Source organism: Heliconius melpomene, chromosome 21 (genome assembly GCF_056956725.1).
Source record: "Heliconius melpomene rosina isolate 202511_hmr_F chromosome 21, ASM5695672v1, whole genome shotgun sequence".
Taxonomy (NCBI): domain Eukaryota; kingdom Metazoa; phylum Arthropoda; class Insecta; order Lepidoptera; family Nymphalidae; genus Heliconius; species Heliconius melpomene.
In genome coordinates, this window is record NC_140409.1 from 11,953,050 (window position 1) to 11,971,517 (window position 18,468).

Genomic DNA, 18,468 nt, shown 5'->3' on the forward strand with positions numbered 1-18,468 from the left:
TGAATCAATGTACCGAATTTCTTCGTCACATACGTTCATTATGCTTGCTTCAAAAACAATGAAAAAATGGCGTGAACTAGTTTTTTTTTACTTATTCCACCTTCAGAAAGTCATTAACATGAAACATTTAACGGCATTAAAACCAGCCAGTTACATTCAGCACAGCCAAAGAGATTTGATTCTAATTCTAATAATATATTCAAAAAACGAAAATACTTTTGCCCCAACCTATTATTTAATTGTATAAGTGCAATAAACCCGACGTATTTATTATTTGTATTTAATTGAGGCCGTCGTGGCGCAGCGGCAAAAGGGTGTGACTGTAACGCGACGGTTATGGGTTCGATCCCCACTCGAGGAAGTGAAATATTTATTTCCGCTTATATTTCCATTTCTTCGCTCTGGTGTAAAGGCAAAGCGCGGCGTTGAGTTCTCCCACTCAACACGCAAAGCCTCCAGAATTCGGCATAAAGTGAGAAACGGAGTGTCTTAACACTAGTTTCCCTCTGCCTACCCTGCTGTGTGCGGGATACAGCGTGAAGCTGAAGTGCAATAAGTTCATAAGTGAGAACAAAGCTAGGTGTCTTAAATGCGTGGACATTCCTTAACAATTATAAAATGGAATGTGGCGAAACTAGAATTACCCACAAAACACTACCTACCTACTACTACTACCCTTAGGGGATGAATTCTAAAAAATTATGAAGCACATGTTCAATTAAATATTTTTAAGAGTCTGTATTTAAATTTTTTTTAAACACCATAAATAAAGAACAACAACAACAGATTAATCAATTTAATGGCTTATACAATTAAGCTCATATTGAGCTTGCTAAATAGAAATACACTATATATATTTATATACATACACACAGCTATAAACATAAAACAATCAACAGATATAAAATGAATATAATAACAATAACAACAATGTAAGCAAATACCAAAAGTAATAATAGGGAAAAATAGGAGACTCCGCTCTCCATTATCATAAAAAATATAACAATTAAACATTAAGCTTAAATATAAAAACAAATATTATATTAAATTAAATTAAATATACTTAAACATATATAAACAATTTTATTATTAATTAAACAATTGTTGAAATTTAAGCATCTTTTCTTCTCATTTCTAGTAGATCACCTGTGACTTCATTTACTTTTTCTTCATCAAGAGTCTTTTTCATAAGGTACACTGATCTTTGCTGGTTTTCAAGAAGCTCGTCTAGGCTTCGGTTTATAGATGCAATCTGTTCTTGCAATCTGCGTGGTACGTTTATATCCAGTTTTGTCATATTGGGATCAGTGTTTTCAGCACCAGGTCGGGGAACTAAAACCGAAACAAAAATATTTTAAATTAATTACTATTATAATATGTAGTAAAGAACAATTTTGTGTTTACTATGTAATAAAATTTTAACAGGCTTACATACCTGAAGACTCGCCTCTCTCGGAAAACGTGGAACGCTCTTGTCTTGGGGGTGATCTGAGCGGCTGTTGATCATCATTTTCCTTGGAAGTGGAAGTATTTTCCATTTTAATGTTTTAATAAACACTTTTGATCACTATAATAAAAGTAGTAGTAGCAATTTTGAATTTTGAATTACAAGTACAGGCTGACGTTGTTAAACTGGCGCCATGTTTGACACAGACGTTAGCCATAGACACGAAAAAAGTATCGATACTTTGTGGTATCGAGTACATTGCTTTTTCACTTTTATATTAAAAAAATATTCTGTTTCGTACCTTGTTTTCCGTGTAAAATCTTGGTTGAGAGCAAACATGTTAGAAAAGAGGTGGATGGTTCATTCAGAGTATATTGATATGTGAAGTATGTTTTTTTACTATAACGTTATCTTGTTTATATAAGATAGATTTTCTTACATTTGATTCATTAGTATTGATATTATTTATTGGAGGGTTCAGAAAAATACGATTTTTATAGATAAACTTATATGATTAAAATTTTAAATGGAAGTACAAATTAAATCTAAAACGAACTAAGTATACCTTAGACTACTGCTCAATGTTAGAAAAACAGTAATCTATTTAGACCTAAATTAATTTAATTTAACCTACGACCTAATTATTCCACGATGGAATAATACGCTCATTTGCATTGTCTTTTCCATAAAATAAAAGGAAATGAAGTGTTTTATAGTTAAAATAGCGGAAATTACATAATTGCCGCTATTTCTCCTATAATCACTTATATAGGTAATTTGGGATATTTATTTGAGTTAGATCTATTTTTGCGGGAACATATGAAAAATATGCAAATTGCGGCACTGGTACTGTAAACTCGTCGTCTACAATATGTGATGAATTTATTTCAATTATATCGAAAGATTTACAACTCTCAATAGTGAACGAAATAAAAGAATTCAAATTTTACTTTCTAATTGTTGATTGGACACCTGATATATCTCACGTAGATCAACTGACTGTCTCTGTTCGCTATGTTCATTCAACTGGTAAAAAGAACGATTTTTGGGATTCCTACCCATATTTTCTAATAAAAGGGGAAAACTTGAAAAAATCTATTTAATTTTTTTTAAATATATTAGATTTATATACCAGCAACTGTCGGGGTCAGACAATGCATTTAATATCAGGGACTCCAATCCAGAATAAAATAATATTTATTTTTTCTGCTTAATTGTGAAACTGGGTGGTCTACCCGTTCCGATACTGTAAAATCCTAAAAGTAAAATTATGACGTAATTAAACGTAATTTAAAGTTGATCAATATAAAAATTATCGTCGGGCAGGAGACGTCTGGACGTTTTCCATTAGGCGCGGGTTTTCTAAATAATTATTTTTCTTTCCTAAGTGTGGAGTAACACTTTAAAAATTCTCTCTTGGCAGACGATAATTCTTAGCAATTATCTTTAGTTAGCAATTTGTAAAAATTTCCTTTCAGAGCGTATAAGAATTTCGACGTAGTTTGATGAGAACGCATATAGTGGTTAAAGTGTCTGGAAAGTTTTAAGAAAACGGGCGAAGCCGCTGGAGGTTGATAGTTATAGTATAACATTCTATAAATAAGCTAAAGATTATTTATAACATTTTAAATTTATGCATAAAAGTATATTTCTCAAAAGTTTAATTTTTTTTTTTTTATTTGTTTTAGTTTTCGGTAGCAGCATTGACCGAGGGCCAGAATTCAGTTTAAAATTTACAGAGACGTTACTAAACAATCTTAAAGGCTTTCTAATCACAACGACATATAAAGGAATCGTTGTCGTCATCTCACCCAACGTTCAGGAATACTTAGGATATACCGAAGTAAGTTAATATCGCTATAACGCCTTTTCCAGGAGATAACTTAGTATTTTGACTGTAGAATGAATTTACAATGAAAATATTTTTTGGCCGATGCCTTTTCTTTCAATTTATACCGCCGTTGGGCCCCGCACCCCGCATGCGTGCGACTGTGTGGGTTCGTTTCCCATCGGGTGAATGAAATCCCAGTTGTGGTAACAAGGCGAATTCAAAACGCAATGTCTCGATAATTTGGCGGAAACTGGTGAACGCAAATGTCTTAATGAGAACGAATTGTCTTAGGTTTCCAGATTCCCTCTGCCTCCAATGTGCAGGATAAAAATATCTTAGATTTTTTTGTTCAATTCCCACTTGGGGGATTAAATACATTAAATTTAATTTATTTTCCCCGCCACGACAGATAATCAATTTACACAGAAATGTTTTAGTGTAAACCTATTTTTTTTTAGTCAATCTTCAGTCTTAAAGCATTATTAATAATAATATTTTATTTATATACCTATAGTACATATTATAATATATAGTACTAACATATTTTAAATTTAACAATTTATGTTATTTGTTAATAAGTTATTATTTATTAATATTATAATATATTCGCTCTCGTAACGGACTCAATAATGAACATATTTGACAAGATTCACAAGCAGTGGTGTAGCGGAGGCTATATTTAAAAATTGTTTCTTATTATCTTGTGCTAACTAAAGTTTTACTGAAACATTGTCCTTCTATTTTGTTTAATTTCTTAAGATTCTATAGCAATTAAAGAATCGTAAACCATTATAAGCTACCCCTAATATTTTTTTATACAAATACATTTTGCATGTTTAAAAAGTTAGAAAAGCATATTAGGCACGTACAAAATAATTGAATTTATAACAATATGGAATGCAGTTTAATTATATTTTAGATATTATTAATATTACACAGCTTGAGCTAGTCGGGCAAAATGTTTTCAACATCATTCATAAAGAGGACCACCAGCTACTAAGACATCGGCTATACCCCAGATCCTGTACGCTAACGAAAAGAGGCGAACTTTCATTACCAAAGGAAACGGGCGCAGTGGAAAAAATCGCTGCCGCTCTTGCAAGTGAAAGACGAAGCTTTGTGATCAGGTATTTCAAACTAATAATTTGTTTATCTTAGAAAATATTATAAAAAATAATGACGAAAATTAATAGAAAATAGATGCTAAACATATAGGCTTAGGAATATTTATAGATTTGAAAAAGGCCTTCGACACTGTAAGTCACCCCATTCTATTAAAGAAGCTTAGTGGAATAGGATCCCTATATTTCTTATGACTTAATAGAATCTTACTTAATTCACCAGACACCAGAGCGAAGAAATGGAAAAAAAAAATATTTCGCGTCTAGGTAAAGGCACACGTGCCCTTACGCCACGACTGGCCCATGTACTTTCAAAAACACAGTTATTTTGAAATCACAAACAGATACTTCAATTTTATTTATATGAAACGGTCAATGCAACGGGAACCTTGCAATTTTTTTTTATTAGCTTCACACTGTATCCCGCCCACAGAAGAGTAGGCAGAGGGAACCTAGTGCTGACACACTCCGTTCCCCACTTTCTGCCGAATTCTGGAGGCATTGTGTGTTGAGAGGCAGAACTAAACGCTGCGCTTAGCTCGACACCAGAGCGAAGAAATGGAAATACAAACGTAAATAAATATTTCACTTCCTCCAGTGGGAATCGAACCGACAACCGTCGCGTTACAATCACACCTTTGTGACGCTGGCCACGACGGCCTCTGTAGTCGATCAATGAAATGAAAATAATTATATCCCTACAATAGGAATCCACCGACACACTTACGACCGTGATGGTGCAGAGAGATAGTCAAACACTATGTCGCTGCATCATGATAGCCTCTTTTAAATAAATTTCAAATCAATTTAAATATTATTATTTTTTTTTCACTGAAATAAGCAAAAAGAGAGTCAAATTTTCTACAACAGTGAGAGAGCATATCTCTCTATATTCCATAGACTAATCTATAATGGCTTAAGCGCTTTAAAGCTAAAGCGTTAATAATAACAGCTACCCCGCTTGGTAGAAATTCAAGCCACCGCGAAGTCAACCAGTCAACCAGTCAACCAGTCAACCCAATCACATCGCGGATAGCGGCGATTAGGACAGCCGTCGCTAATACTGTCTTACTATGTAGAAACGGACTCCCTGCTTGCATCGGTCGGAAACTTCTATTTATAGTGACATTTCAATAGCGCGATGCAGGTCTGACTGACGTTTGACTTTAAACGGCATTGCTGTTTATGAGCATGACGAATAACAGATTTTTTACATGCCAAATAATTATATTTCGATTTAAAACTCCTTGATCAAAATATTGATAAGCGCCATCTATTGCAACCCACTAGAACTTCTTAGTCAGATCTTAGGTCGATCCGCATTCGGAAACAAGGCAATTCAATCGACTGTATAGCAAGTAGTACTCCTTTTTCTGTAATAGAGGGCGCAAACAGTTTCATAAGCCGAGAATGGAGGAAATAAAAAATATGTTAATTAATATCCAGCATTATTTTGATATTTTTAAATATTTATTTTACATAGATAATGTAGCTGGTTTTGTTTAGTTTTTTTTTAATAATATTTTTCTTTGGTTACGTTTACTGCTTCTATTTCGGCTTATTTTCACCAGTTAGGCTTATATTTTCTCACTAATCTTATTGAAAACTGAAATTATTTTATAAATATTCGTACAGTTCAAGCGAGTGAAGCCGCGTGTCCGCTAGTTTTAAATAAAATTATGTTGACTTTCACTTGAAAATGCTACATCCAACACAAAACGGGCGTTGGAATGCTAATTTAGTCTGTTAAATACCAAAATTGTCTAAAAGAAGCTATAGTCCGTTGGTATTTATGAAATGTCAATTGATATGGAATGCAATTTCATGTCTTCTTCTTCTTCTTCTTCCTGGCATTAATCCCGACTATTACCAGGGTCTGCCTTCCTACTCAACCTACTCCACTTTGCACGATCTTGCACAAAGTACAGATTAATTATTACAAATTGGAATAGTAACTTAATAGGTTTAGACGAATTACTATGATTTACCTATTTCATATATTTTTTTTGTATTAAATTTAAATAAACATAAGTAAATAATTATGTTAATTGGCCATTTTTTCCAGATTTAGAAAACTAAATCAACAAAAATCGGAGCCACCGCAGTACATATCTTGTCACGTGGAAGGTTCTCTCAGGAAGGCGGACCGCGCGGGGTCACGGGGGGAACGAGCGGTCCGTACGGGACGACGTGCGAGGTCAAAAGAAAATATTAATACCTGTGGAAATGACATAGTAGGTGCTAAGTATAAATATGTATATATGTTTGGTTTCCCCACCCACGTATAGGGATAAGCAGGAAAAAAATTATAGTTGAGACGTTAAGAAATTAGTTTTAAATCTAATTATGAGATATTAGTGTAAAATATATATATAAACTAGCGGCCCGCCCGTGGCTTCGGCCGCGTGAACTACGTTATCATTAATTTCTGTCTCCATGAGTACCTACGTCCTATGAGTGACAACCTACATCCATGCAAAATTTGAAACTCCTAGCATTTGTAGTAACGAAGTTTCATACAAACTTTCAACCCCAAAAACAACCCCTTAGAAGTAAAATATTGCAAATTCCCGTCTTAGCGAGCACCTACGTCCTATAAGTAACTCCTATGCAAAATTTGAGATTCCTAGCACTTGTAGTTTCTGAGATTTCGTGGTGAGCGAGTGACCTTTCGATTTTATATATATAGAAGACCCACCAAATGACATAGTAAATGTTATAAATGCAGTAAACCCACTATTACCTACTTAACTAATTACACTGGAGTAATTTCGATTCTTGCTATACTTGTATAAACATGTGTACATTTTCGTGATAACATGAAGTAAAACACCTAAAAGATAATATAATAGTAAAAAAGTAACCAACTTTGTATATAATGGAAGGCGGTAATAAAATAGTAATAATAATAATAATACCGCGGCTGTCGTGACGCAGTGGCACAAGGGCGTGAATCTACCGCGACGGTTGAGGCTTCGATCCCCACTTTAGGAATTCCTTCGCTCTGGTGTCGAGGCAAAGCGCGGTGTTGAGTTTCGCCACTCAACACGCAATACCTTCGAAAATTTCGTCAGAAAGTGGGAAATGGAGTATCTTAACACTAGGTTCCCTCTGCCTACCTTGCTGTATGCGGGATACAGCGTGAAGCAGCCGTATTAAAAATAGTTTAAAATTAATATACTTCCCAAATTCCAGGTATTTGTCGGCATGGTGCGTCCAATAGCTGATACCTTCGTGAACGACGGTATCCTAGAGTCATTCAGAATGGAATATCGGACTCGACATTCAATAGACGGTGAAATAATACAATGCGAACAGCGTATAGCGCTCGTCACTGGGTATATGACCCACGAAGTCCGTGGTGTTAACGCAATGAACTTTATGCATCGTGACGACGTGCGATGGGTGATCATAGCTTTGAGAGAAAGTAAGTATTTAGGTTACGCAGAGGGAACCTAGTGTTAAAATATTCCATTTTCCGCGCACCGTCACAATTTTTGGGAGCTAGGAAATTAAAGTAATTGATTCTCCGCGGAATCGAATCTACAACCGGCGGGTTTACAGTCACTCGCCGTGCTGCACCACGACAAAAAGTTAATATCTATAATATGTTTATCTATATATATAAAAGGACTTGTCCTCACTGACTGAGGTAAGACGCACGCACAGCCGTAACCGCTGTGCGTAGGAACGTGAAACTTGGACAAATGTTTACTTTCGTAATCTGGACATCCACTAAGAAGGGAATTTGAAAAATTTTTACCTTAAAGGGGAGAAATAGGGGTTGAAAGTTTGTATGGAAAAAAAAATTAAATCGGCACCGATTTTTATAAAATTTGAAATTTAGATTTTTAAAAGTATTTAATTGAACACGTGTTTCATCGTTTTCTAGAATTCTCTCCCTAAGGGTGCATTTGCAGGGGTTGAAAGTTTGTATAGAAAAATCTTTAAAACGCCACCGATTTTTATAAAATTTGAAATTTAGACTCTTAAAAATATTTCATTGAACACATGTTTCGTGGTTTATTAGAATTCACCCCTAAATACGTAAGCGAAGCTGCGCGCGTCCGCTAGTATTAAATATTTTTATTGTTGGGAACGGATTGTCTTAACACTACATTCTGACTTTTATGTTATTACATTTGTGTTTTACATATTTTTAACCGACTTCTGTAAGAAAAGGAGGTTATCAATTCGACTGTATTTTTTTTAATTTATGTTTGCTACCTCATAACTTTTGACTGGGTGAACCGATTTTGAAATTTTTTTTTGTTTGAAAGGTGAAGCTTCCCGAATGATCCCATTTTTTTTTGGTCCATGTCTGACAATGGTATCCATGAGAAAATCACATAAGTCTTAAATTTGCATTAGGCATGTGCGCGACTAATAGCCGAATAACTCAATGTCGCGCTAACCGATTTTGATTATTCTTTTTTTATTTGAAAGGATACACTTCAAGGATAATTTGGTGAAAGTTTGGTTAGGTTTCGATTATGGGATCCGGTGAAAATTTAGAAAGTTTGGTAAAAAAATGATTATACTGTAATAGTTACAAGCAAAAACTTTTTAAATTGATGTCAGAGGTGAGATTCCTGATCGTTGCATTTCTTTTCAACCAACCTCAAAAAAGAGGATGTTCTCATTTTCAACTAACTTCAAAAAAGGGAGATTCTCAATTCGCCCGAATACTTTTATGTATGTTCTTGTCAATATACCAAAATGTAACTTTGCACAAAAATAATACCTAATTAAATAAAGTTTTACATAGGACAACCACAACCACCCGTTGAGAACCACTACCACCACCATCACCACTCGTTTAAGAAGCATTATTAACCGACTTCTGTAGGAAAAGGAGGTTATCAATTCGACTGTATTTTTTTTAAGATCTACCCATCACTAAAAATCGTAAAATAAATTAATTTTTAACAAAAACAAAAACCGACTTCTAACAACGAACTAAAAAAAGTGAAAAATAATTATACAAAGATTTTATAATTTTGAAGTCGGTGTCAAACTAATGCTACAACACCTTTACTACAATATCTAATTACTAAGCCTGTTTGTTTTACTTGGCACCGACTTCAAAATTATAAAATCTTTGTAAAACTATTTTTCACTTTTTTTAGTTCGTTGTTAGAAGTCGGTTTTTGTTTTTGTTAAAAATTAATTATTATCTTACCACCTATTAGATTAATATAATATAATTATAACTAAACATATTCTTAATAGGTGATAATTCGCCCGAAGAAATAGATAAAAAATAATTTTCTAATTAATGACCATTCGGGAAACTTCACCTTTCAAACAAAAAAAATAATTTTCAAAATCGGTTCACCCAGTCCAAAGTTATGAGGTAACAAACATAAAAAAAAAAATAAAAAAAAAATAAAAAAAAATACAGTCGAATTGATAACCTCCTTTTCTTACAGAAGTCGGTTAAAAAGTAACAACCATCGTGTTCAATAAGATACATAAAATTCATTTACTATTTGAGGTAGACTTAAAAGGAGTTTGACTGCAAAAAAGTTCGATCCTTAAATATTAATAATATAAAGTTATATTTTTAGTTTCCCATATATACAAGTATGTTAACACAATAAGTACTGATATGTAATAATATAGGGGAATTGTGCTTAAGATGACATACTTTTTGTTTCAAGACAAATATTTCAAATAAATAAAGTCATCTGAGAACAGCATATTGCGTATACTATTATATATTTCATAATCAACGAAATTATTTTAGTTTCAGAACAATTATCTTTCAAACATCATAAAAACAAACAAAAATCCCACTTAGGTCGACCAGTGTAAGACGACATATCTACAGGGTAAAATGACATACTTAGTATGTGGCATAAAAACGCCATCATTATTTGTCGAGCATAATTCACAAATAAATAGTTTCTTCTCTGCTGGGGGGCTTTTAAACAGTATTAAGGCCAGATTCATACATGCTGCAAATTTTATGAGGTTGGATTCCGTTATCAGTCACTTCCTTTTCCAAAAGGGAAATAAGCTTCGTCACTTGCGGCTGTTGAATGCCCTTGCTCTAGCAGCCTTATCCATGTCTTCTTGTGACCAATATATATTCGTTTGTAATTGCCAGGCATTTTGTAGGTAAACCAAAAAAAATACATCGATCTATTTATAAGGGTAAGATAGTATGCCATCTTATACTCACGTTTTGTATGTCATCTTACCCAATAGATATATGAATTTAATTTTAACCGTTGTGACAAAAGTTTATAGGTTAGGATGCGCTTTTAGCGTTAGTTGTGTCATATAATAATCCTATTTTACATTTATAATTAGTTCAAATAGAAAATCTTTATCTTACATGTCTTTTCACCATCAAGCAAAAGCGAAAGAAAAATTTGTTGCAATTGAAAATAACGAAAACATGAATTACTTGCCCATCTGCATTCACTTTCAGCCATACTGAATTTAAGCACTAGCTGCATCTACAGACACTCTCTAAAACGTCACAAGATCGCACTTAGCGCTAATAGTTTCATCAATATTGGTAGTGTGTCATCTTATCATAGTATGCCATCTTGAGCACAATTCCCCTAATCGCTTGAGGGTAGTTTCGCCTTTGTAAGCTTATAAGATATAAGTATATTAAATAATTAACCAGAACTAATTAAAAAAATCAGCTTCACGCTGTATCCCGCACACAGCAGGGCTAGAACCTAGTGTCAAGACACTCCGTTCCCCACTTTCTGCTCTTCTGCTTTCTGTTAAATAATAACCTAATTCTTAATCATGTTTTAATTAAATGAGATTTATATAAATAACTAGCGGCCCGCCCACGGCTTCGCCTGCGTGAACTACGTTATTATTCATTTCTATCTCTATGAGTACCTATGTCCTATAAGTGACGTCCATGCAAAATTTGAGACTCCTAGCATTTGTAGTAACGAAGTTTCATACAAACTTTCAACCCCAAAAACAACCCCTTAGAAGTTGAATATGGCAAATTCCCGTCTTAGCGAGCACCTACGTCCTATAAGTAACTCCTATGCAAAATTTCAGATTCCTAGCACTTGTAGTTTTTGAGATTTCGTGATGAGTGAGCGACCTTTCGATTTTATATATATAGATAACATATAAATGACAGTTAAGCATGTGTTCCCTAAGTGGGAAATAACACTTTAAAAATAACTTCGAGTATGTGCAGGTGTATTAAGTAAAATTGTAAACTTCTCGACCAGAGATTATAATTTCACTCTGTTTCCAGCGAGACTTTAAAACATTATTGTATACTACATATTACTCCCCCTGATGCGTTTCGAATCCACAACCCCCCCCCCCCCCCCCCCCCCAACAAATAAGTCATTCTGTGTGGTAAGTACCTACCACCACCACCATCACCAAGATTAATATATTTAATATGAAATATTATTGACAGTGTACGAGAAGCACCGCCTAGTTGGAGAATCATGTTATCGTTTAATGACTAAAAATGGCCAATTCATCTACATGAGGACCCTTGGGTGGCTGGACGTGGATCAGAATTCAAAGGCGGTGACAAGTTTCGTCTGTACCAACACAGTAGTAGCTGAGCAAGAAGGCAAACAACTTATTAAATTAATGAAAAAAAAGTATACTCTTATGACTAATAATTACGAGGAACCTAAGGAAGAAGAAGAATTGTCAGAGGTGAGTTTTGCGAATAACTTGTTTATTATTTGTAACTTGGTGCATCTTTTGCATATGTCCAGCAGAGAATCTAGTGTTAAGACACTCCGTTCTCCCGTTTAGTAGCAATGTAATGTAAATAATTTAAATGTAATCATTCCTACGAATGGAAATCGAACCCAGAACTGTCACGTTTACAGACTACACTGCCTGCCAGCCTTCCGGTCGATTTGAATATAAGTATATTATATAATTAAAATATAAATTAAATCAGTATATAATCACTTAAATGAAAATACATTTACAGGAACGACCTTCTCATATTATAATAAACGAAAAGAATTCGTGGCATTTTTGTATAGGCTATTATTTTTTGTTAACAAATGGTTTACTTATTTAAAAAAGAATTACATAAGAAAAATATTCATAAATAAAATGTATTCAGGAAATTCTAAAATATCTACGTTTAATTTGGCCATCGTTTTCTAAAATACTTTTCTAGCCCTAACTTAGATAATACAAACATATTCAAATATGTATTTAAATGATAAAATATTATTTCACATTATATTATAAGTTTTAAACTTTTTAACTTTGAGCTACCCTCGCGTTAAAAAAAACAAAACTAATGAGTTATTCATTGTCTAGTTAATATTACCTATTTTAAAAGTACCGACCCACGCGTGAGTTCGCCTCGCCAGCTTTTTTTTATTAACTATATTACACCTAACCACTTATATGACTAACTTAGGTACGTCGAAAGGTCACTCACTCATCACGAAATCTCAGAAACTACAAATGCTAGGAATCTCAAATTTTGCATGGACGTCACTTATAGGACGTAGGTGCTCGCTAAGACGGAAATGTGTAATATTCGACTTCTAAGGAGTTGTTTTTGGGGTTGAAAGTTTGTATGAAACTTGTTACTACAAATGCTAGGACAAAATTTTGCATGGACGTTAATTATGGGACGTAGGTACTCATGGAGAAAGAAATTAATAATAACGTAGTCCACGCAGGCGAAGCCGCGGGCGGGCCGCTAATGTATATATATGCTATATTATTCTAAAGCAGTGTTTCGCAACCTACATTAGGCCATGCCTCACCTAAACACTTCTAAATTATTATTTTTACCTTTAAAAATTATTTTGTTCCCTTAAGAAATATAAATGACTAGTGGACCCGGACGCGGCTACGCCTGCTTCAACTATAAGAATATTTATTAAATATATTCATGAAATTATTTTCAATTCTCAATAGAATTAGTAAGAAAATATAAGCTTAAATAATCAAAAAGAATAATAAGTAGATACACATTATTAGAAAAAATTATCTGAGTTATTGAAATGAACCAACAAAAGGATTAAAAGTAACTAAAGGATAGGTAATCTTAATATTAGAAAAAGTACCTAAAGTTTTCCGTGCGTGCGTACATAGATATCGACTCTACGAAATAACTAAACATTTCTCTCTATTAAGAAGGATAATTTTAGCGGGCAATATCAAATAAAATAAGAAGAGAATCAAAGTGTATTTTAAATTAATTATAAACAACAAATAAAGTTCGAAAATGTATGAAAATTTATAAAACCATCAACGTCATCTGCCCGTTCGCGTCGGTCATACTCATACTATGCCGCCCGCTAGGTGGCTAGGTCATTTGGAATCAGTGACATCTCCTTAATTATTTATTAGAATGTTATACAGTAAACTATAATATCAATCTAGATAAAATGCTAAAAGTGACTATTATATTTATTTTCATAAGGATGAATATCAAAACGTCGCGGTAGCGGTCGCGTAGCAACGACGGTTGTTATTAACATGGCAGAATAAATTGCATGTCAAATTAGAATGTACTTTAAAATATATAAGTATATATGTGTAATGTAATGTTATATAGCCTATAGCACTTCTGAAGAATGCAGCTTTCATACAAAACAAAAACAATGAAAATCGGACCAGTAGATCCAGAGATCTTAGCGTTCAAACAAACAAACAAACAAACAAACAAACAAACAAACAAACAAACAAACTCTTCCGCTTTATTATATTAGTATAGATGAGTTTTGGGAAGAAATCACTATAAAAGTGTTGTGTATGAACCCAAATTTTAAAAATTCCTCCGAATATTGATGAATTTTTTTCTTGTTTGTTCCACTCGTTTTATTATGGGCTAAAAAATCTATTAGAAACAATATAATAAAATAAGTGTTAAAATTAATTCAATATGACAGAGTAAACGTATGCAAAGAAACTGTCGTATACCGACATTTTAATAATTTTACCTACGTAATTTCCACTGATAGAATTCACTGATAGAAATTTAATCAAATATAAACTATAACAGCCGATCCTTTGATATTTACAATTTACAAATTCAAAAAAAAAAATTTATACCATCTTAATTCTCACTTATAGGGATTCCCTTTAAAAAAAGGGAAAATCTGTTTTAAATAAATAGACCGAAAACCGAAATTCGAGAGGTTAGTACAGTAAGGCACTCTGTGGGCAGTACGGGGACGCCCCGCCTCCCGCCCTACCTAACTAGTTTTACCGAAGTGCTTGCTCTAGCTCGGCATTACAAACAACCAGTGGCGGACTAAAGGGGAAGAAGGGGGGGAGGTAATTTGGGGTTGGAGGCCCCATAAACACATAAGTAAAAGGATAAGTGCAGCCTGCACCCCCTCCTCCTCTTCCCCTCTCCCTCTTCCTCTTACACAAAAGGGTTTTAGAGGTCAGATGGCAGTTGCTCTATTTAAAAACAGCCATCCGCCGCCAATATAAACTCGTTGGAAGGGTAACAAGTCCCGCAACAACGGACAGGGTTATCGGCTTATATAAACTGGGTAACCTTCAGGTAAAAACGGTGTGGCAGTAGTGCTTTCTAAAGAGCTTCAGAATTTCCAATTGAAAGAAAAGTTTCAAAAGAAATTGATTTCACTGCAGTTTTCGAAGAACTTCTACAAAATTTACAAATTAAGACACGAAAACATAATATATAAAACAAGATCTCTCTGTAGTCGGTCACTTATTTCTGAGGATAAGGTCAGCTTCAGGGTTGCATCTAGAGCAGATGATCTGTCTCCACCTGTATCTATTAAATGGTAGTGATAGGGAATATCAGTGCTCGTACCATTCTTATTTTTGTTTTGATACAAATTCCTCTTTTCTTCCATACGTTATATAGACGGATCATATCTTCTTTTGTTATCCCAATTCTTCTTTTAACCTCGAGAACACGAGGTTTTTTTTTTTACTAAATTCTACTATATGTATTTTTGATATTTTGTACTTTATTTTTCTATGTTTATGCAAGTGTAATTAATATATTAATGTTTATATAATATATATATAAACATTAATAGCAAGATATAGGCAAACTATACTCGATTCATTATGGTAGGTGACAAAATGTAAACAAAAAAAAATCTGTTTCTCAAACTTTTATGTATTTTTTTATTTCTATTTAATTTATTTATGTACACGTTTTACTAAGAGGTACTTAACTTTGAGGCTAATAAATCTAAATATATCTATAATTCAATTATTTATTAGAATTCGGAGGATTCTGAGGAACTATCACATTAATGACATAACGGTCCACCATATTATCTTTTGCTCTGCTCTTTGCTCTTTTGCTCTTCTATAAAAGAATATATACAACTAGCGACCCCCTTGCGGCTTCGCCCGCTTTAACTACTGGATTATTCATATAATATATGTTTGCAAAGCGCTTAAGATAATGTGAAAATTAATTAAACCCTAATGCAACCCGCATTTTCGTAGTTTCAATAAGGATTTTCCAATTGTTCTACACAGCAAGGATTTTTTCGTAGGTACCGTAATTTTAAATTTGTGCTACTAATCTTTTCAAGTACTTATTAAAATATATTTAAATGACTATTTTTAGATAGTCAAATGACTATTTTTTAACGGAAGAAATTGTAAACAAAAACCTACCTACTAATAACTACTACAAAAAATGTGAAACCAAATATATCGCGCTGAAATAATACATTCAACTTCAATTATCCAATACGTGCAAACGCATCTAAATCTTCGTTGCTATAAAGGCAGGCGGGTTTTTTTTTTCGAGCTTGTGGTTAATTCTGAAGAGGGTATTCTGTCCCTGATGAAAAGCAAGCACTACGTGGCCGCCTGTGAGGGAAATTACATAGAATGCATCGGCCGGGAATCGAACCCGGGCCGCCTGCGTGGCAGGTGAGCATTCTACCACTGAACCACCGATGCGTGTAAGGCAGGCGGGCGCGGTAGACGCGCTTGTATAAGTCGTTTCGCAGCAAGGATATTGTAACAACTTAGTACTTATTAAAATGAAAAACAGTAAAAGACAGTTTTGATTTATATTAAATGGCCAACGTAACTAATATACTTATTTATATGCTAAGAGTAAGGGATAAGGAAAACTCGATACAGCTGATGTGTGAACGGCGTGATGTGTCAACAATTAAATGCGTTTTTCTGTAAAACTATTCGCAATTTCGAAATAGTGTAAAAAGCAAATTTTATCTTCGTTTAACGTAGAAAATTAATAAAGTATTTTAAAGGATAAGGATTAATACCATTATGGAAAAATATCCCTCACAATAAAAAATATATTGAAATTATTAGACACAAAAATGATCACTACACGTTATTCTTAAAAGATACGAATATGCCGTCGACTTTTTTGTAGATCTTATTAAGAGGAACAATACTCCAGTACATTATTTTCATGTAGTACTTACCATTAAAGCAGCGCATGCGCGAAAGTGTCTCAACAGATAGGACTTTATACATATTTATCGTATTTATGCTGATTAACATAAGAATGTACAAATAATAAACTATGTATAAACCTTCTACGAAAAATATTCGGCCTAATGGTGAAAACCGCATCAAAATCCGTTGGGTGGTTTAGAAGAAGAAGAGTTAGAAACAACAGACAGACACGAAAAGCGACTTTGTTTTATAAGATATAGGATAGGATAGGATATGACGGATATAATCTGACGGATGACAAAATATTTCATAAAATGTTCACTCGTCGTAATTACAGTAATTTATTTTTATACTATTAAAATGTGTATCAAGTTTGAGAAGAAGTTGGCTTTTGGGTGTTTTTACATATCAAGTATATAAAAATTATTAAATTTAAATAAAAAAAACCAATCTTTATTTATTGTATATGTTTCTTTTTACGTACGTCTTTTCGTTTTCATTTCTTTTAACATAATTACTTCTTTGTAAGAAATGTATGTTCAATTTTATAAAATTTCAAAATATAATTATAAAAATAATTTCATCGATATCCACAAATTTAAATAGTAATTTTAATAATCAATACATAAGTATTGATCCTAATTAACGACATAATAATAAACCTATTTTTTTTCACTGAACACAGCGTTTATAATACAAAAAAAAAGTGTCTAACTTTTCTATAGTTAAATTAATTCAATTCAACCGACGATATTCAAACGTGACATACGTTTTGCATTTATTTTACCTTTTCTAAATTGTATTTCAAAATTTATTAACAAAAATAATTGAATATTGTAGTGTAAAAAAAAAATTATGAATTTTGTAAATATTTTTTTTTTCGAGCTTTACCGATATGTTATTTCTATAATAAGATAATATTATTTACTGCGATATATCTTTCATTCATTTAGTATATTACTTCCATAAGTACATAGATCAATATTTTTTTTTATTAATATGAATATAATATGAAATTAATATGAATGAATCGAGCATAAAAAAAGGGAAGTATAAAATCTTTTTACACTAAGGGCCTCATTCAACTACGCTGCCCCGGGCCTCTGACGGGGTTAGTCCGCCGCTGCAAACAACTTAATTGTAATCAAACGTTCCTTATAAAATACGATTTAATTTATTACATAAAAATACTCTAAAAAAATACAACGGTGCTTACAACGTTATGTTAGGTACGGACGTTTGTACGTTGTTGTTGATGGTGTGAGTGTGATAAAAGGCATAACTCACAGACAGTCCCGGCTGTGACATCACGCTGAGCATCACGCTAGGCTGTGTTCGGTATATAAAAAAAAAACATATTTCATCACTACTTTTTATGTAGAAGTAGTTGAAGTTAGTCTGAAGTTGAATTTATAAAATTACTAGTTGAATATATGTGATATTTAGATATAAACATCAAAAATATTTGAACAATAAAACTTTGTTGCAACTTCTGAAGGTACTTACTAAGATTTCGTAAGTAAGTAAAACATTTCCTACCTTCAATTAATTATAAAGTTTAAATTATTTTTGTTTGTGCTAAGAAAGGCATCAAGCAGTTTATTGTAAGTGTAACGATATGCAGGGTACCCGACTCGATTCTTTATTTTTATAATTATAGTACGGATTGTATCATTTAATAAAATAATAATAATAAT

General features: G+C 33.1%; 2 protein-coding genes across 3 annotated transcripts in view; one reads left to right on the forward strand and one right to left on the reverse strand.

Moving 5' to 3' along the window:
• The window catches only part of LOC146527271 (uncharacterized), a 44,293-nt gene that overhangs the window by 21,494 nt on the left and 4,331 nt on the right, over nucleotides 1-18,468 (forward strand). For both annotated transcript variants that reach the window (XM_085205856.1, XM_085205855.1), the window contains exons 3-7: nucleotides 3,136-3,290; nucleotides 4,218-4,405; nucleotides 6,465-6,633; nucleotides 7,595-7,826; nucleotides 11,817-12,067. In XM_085205856.1, coding sequence (XP_085061982.1) covers nucleotides 3,136-3,290; nucleotides 4,218-4,405; nucleotides 6,465-6,633; nucleotides 7,595-7,826; nucleotides 11,817-12,067 — 995 coding nt within the window. The remainder of the gene's footprint in view (nucleotides 1-3,135; nucleotides 3,291-4,217; nucleotides 4,406-6,464; nucleotides 6,634-7,594; nucleotides 7,827-11,816; nucleotides 12,068-18,468) is intronic.
• Nucleotides 796-1,748, reverse strand: LOC146527275 (uncharacterized). Its single transcript, XM_085205862.1, has 2 exons — nucleotides 1,436-1,748; nucleotides 796-1,332 (listed from the first exon to the last, which is right to left on the reverse strand). Exons 1-2 carry the CDS (start codon nucleotides 1,536-1,538, stop codon nucleotides 1,112-1,114), a joined length of 324 nt encoding a protein of 107 aa, XP_085061988.1. The 5' UTR covers nucleotides 1,539-1,748; the 3' UTR covers nucleotides 796-1,111.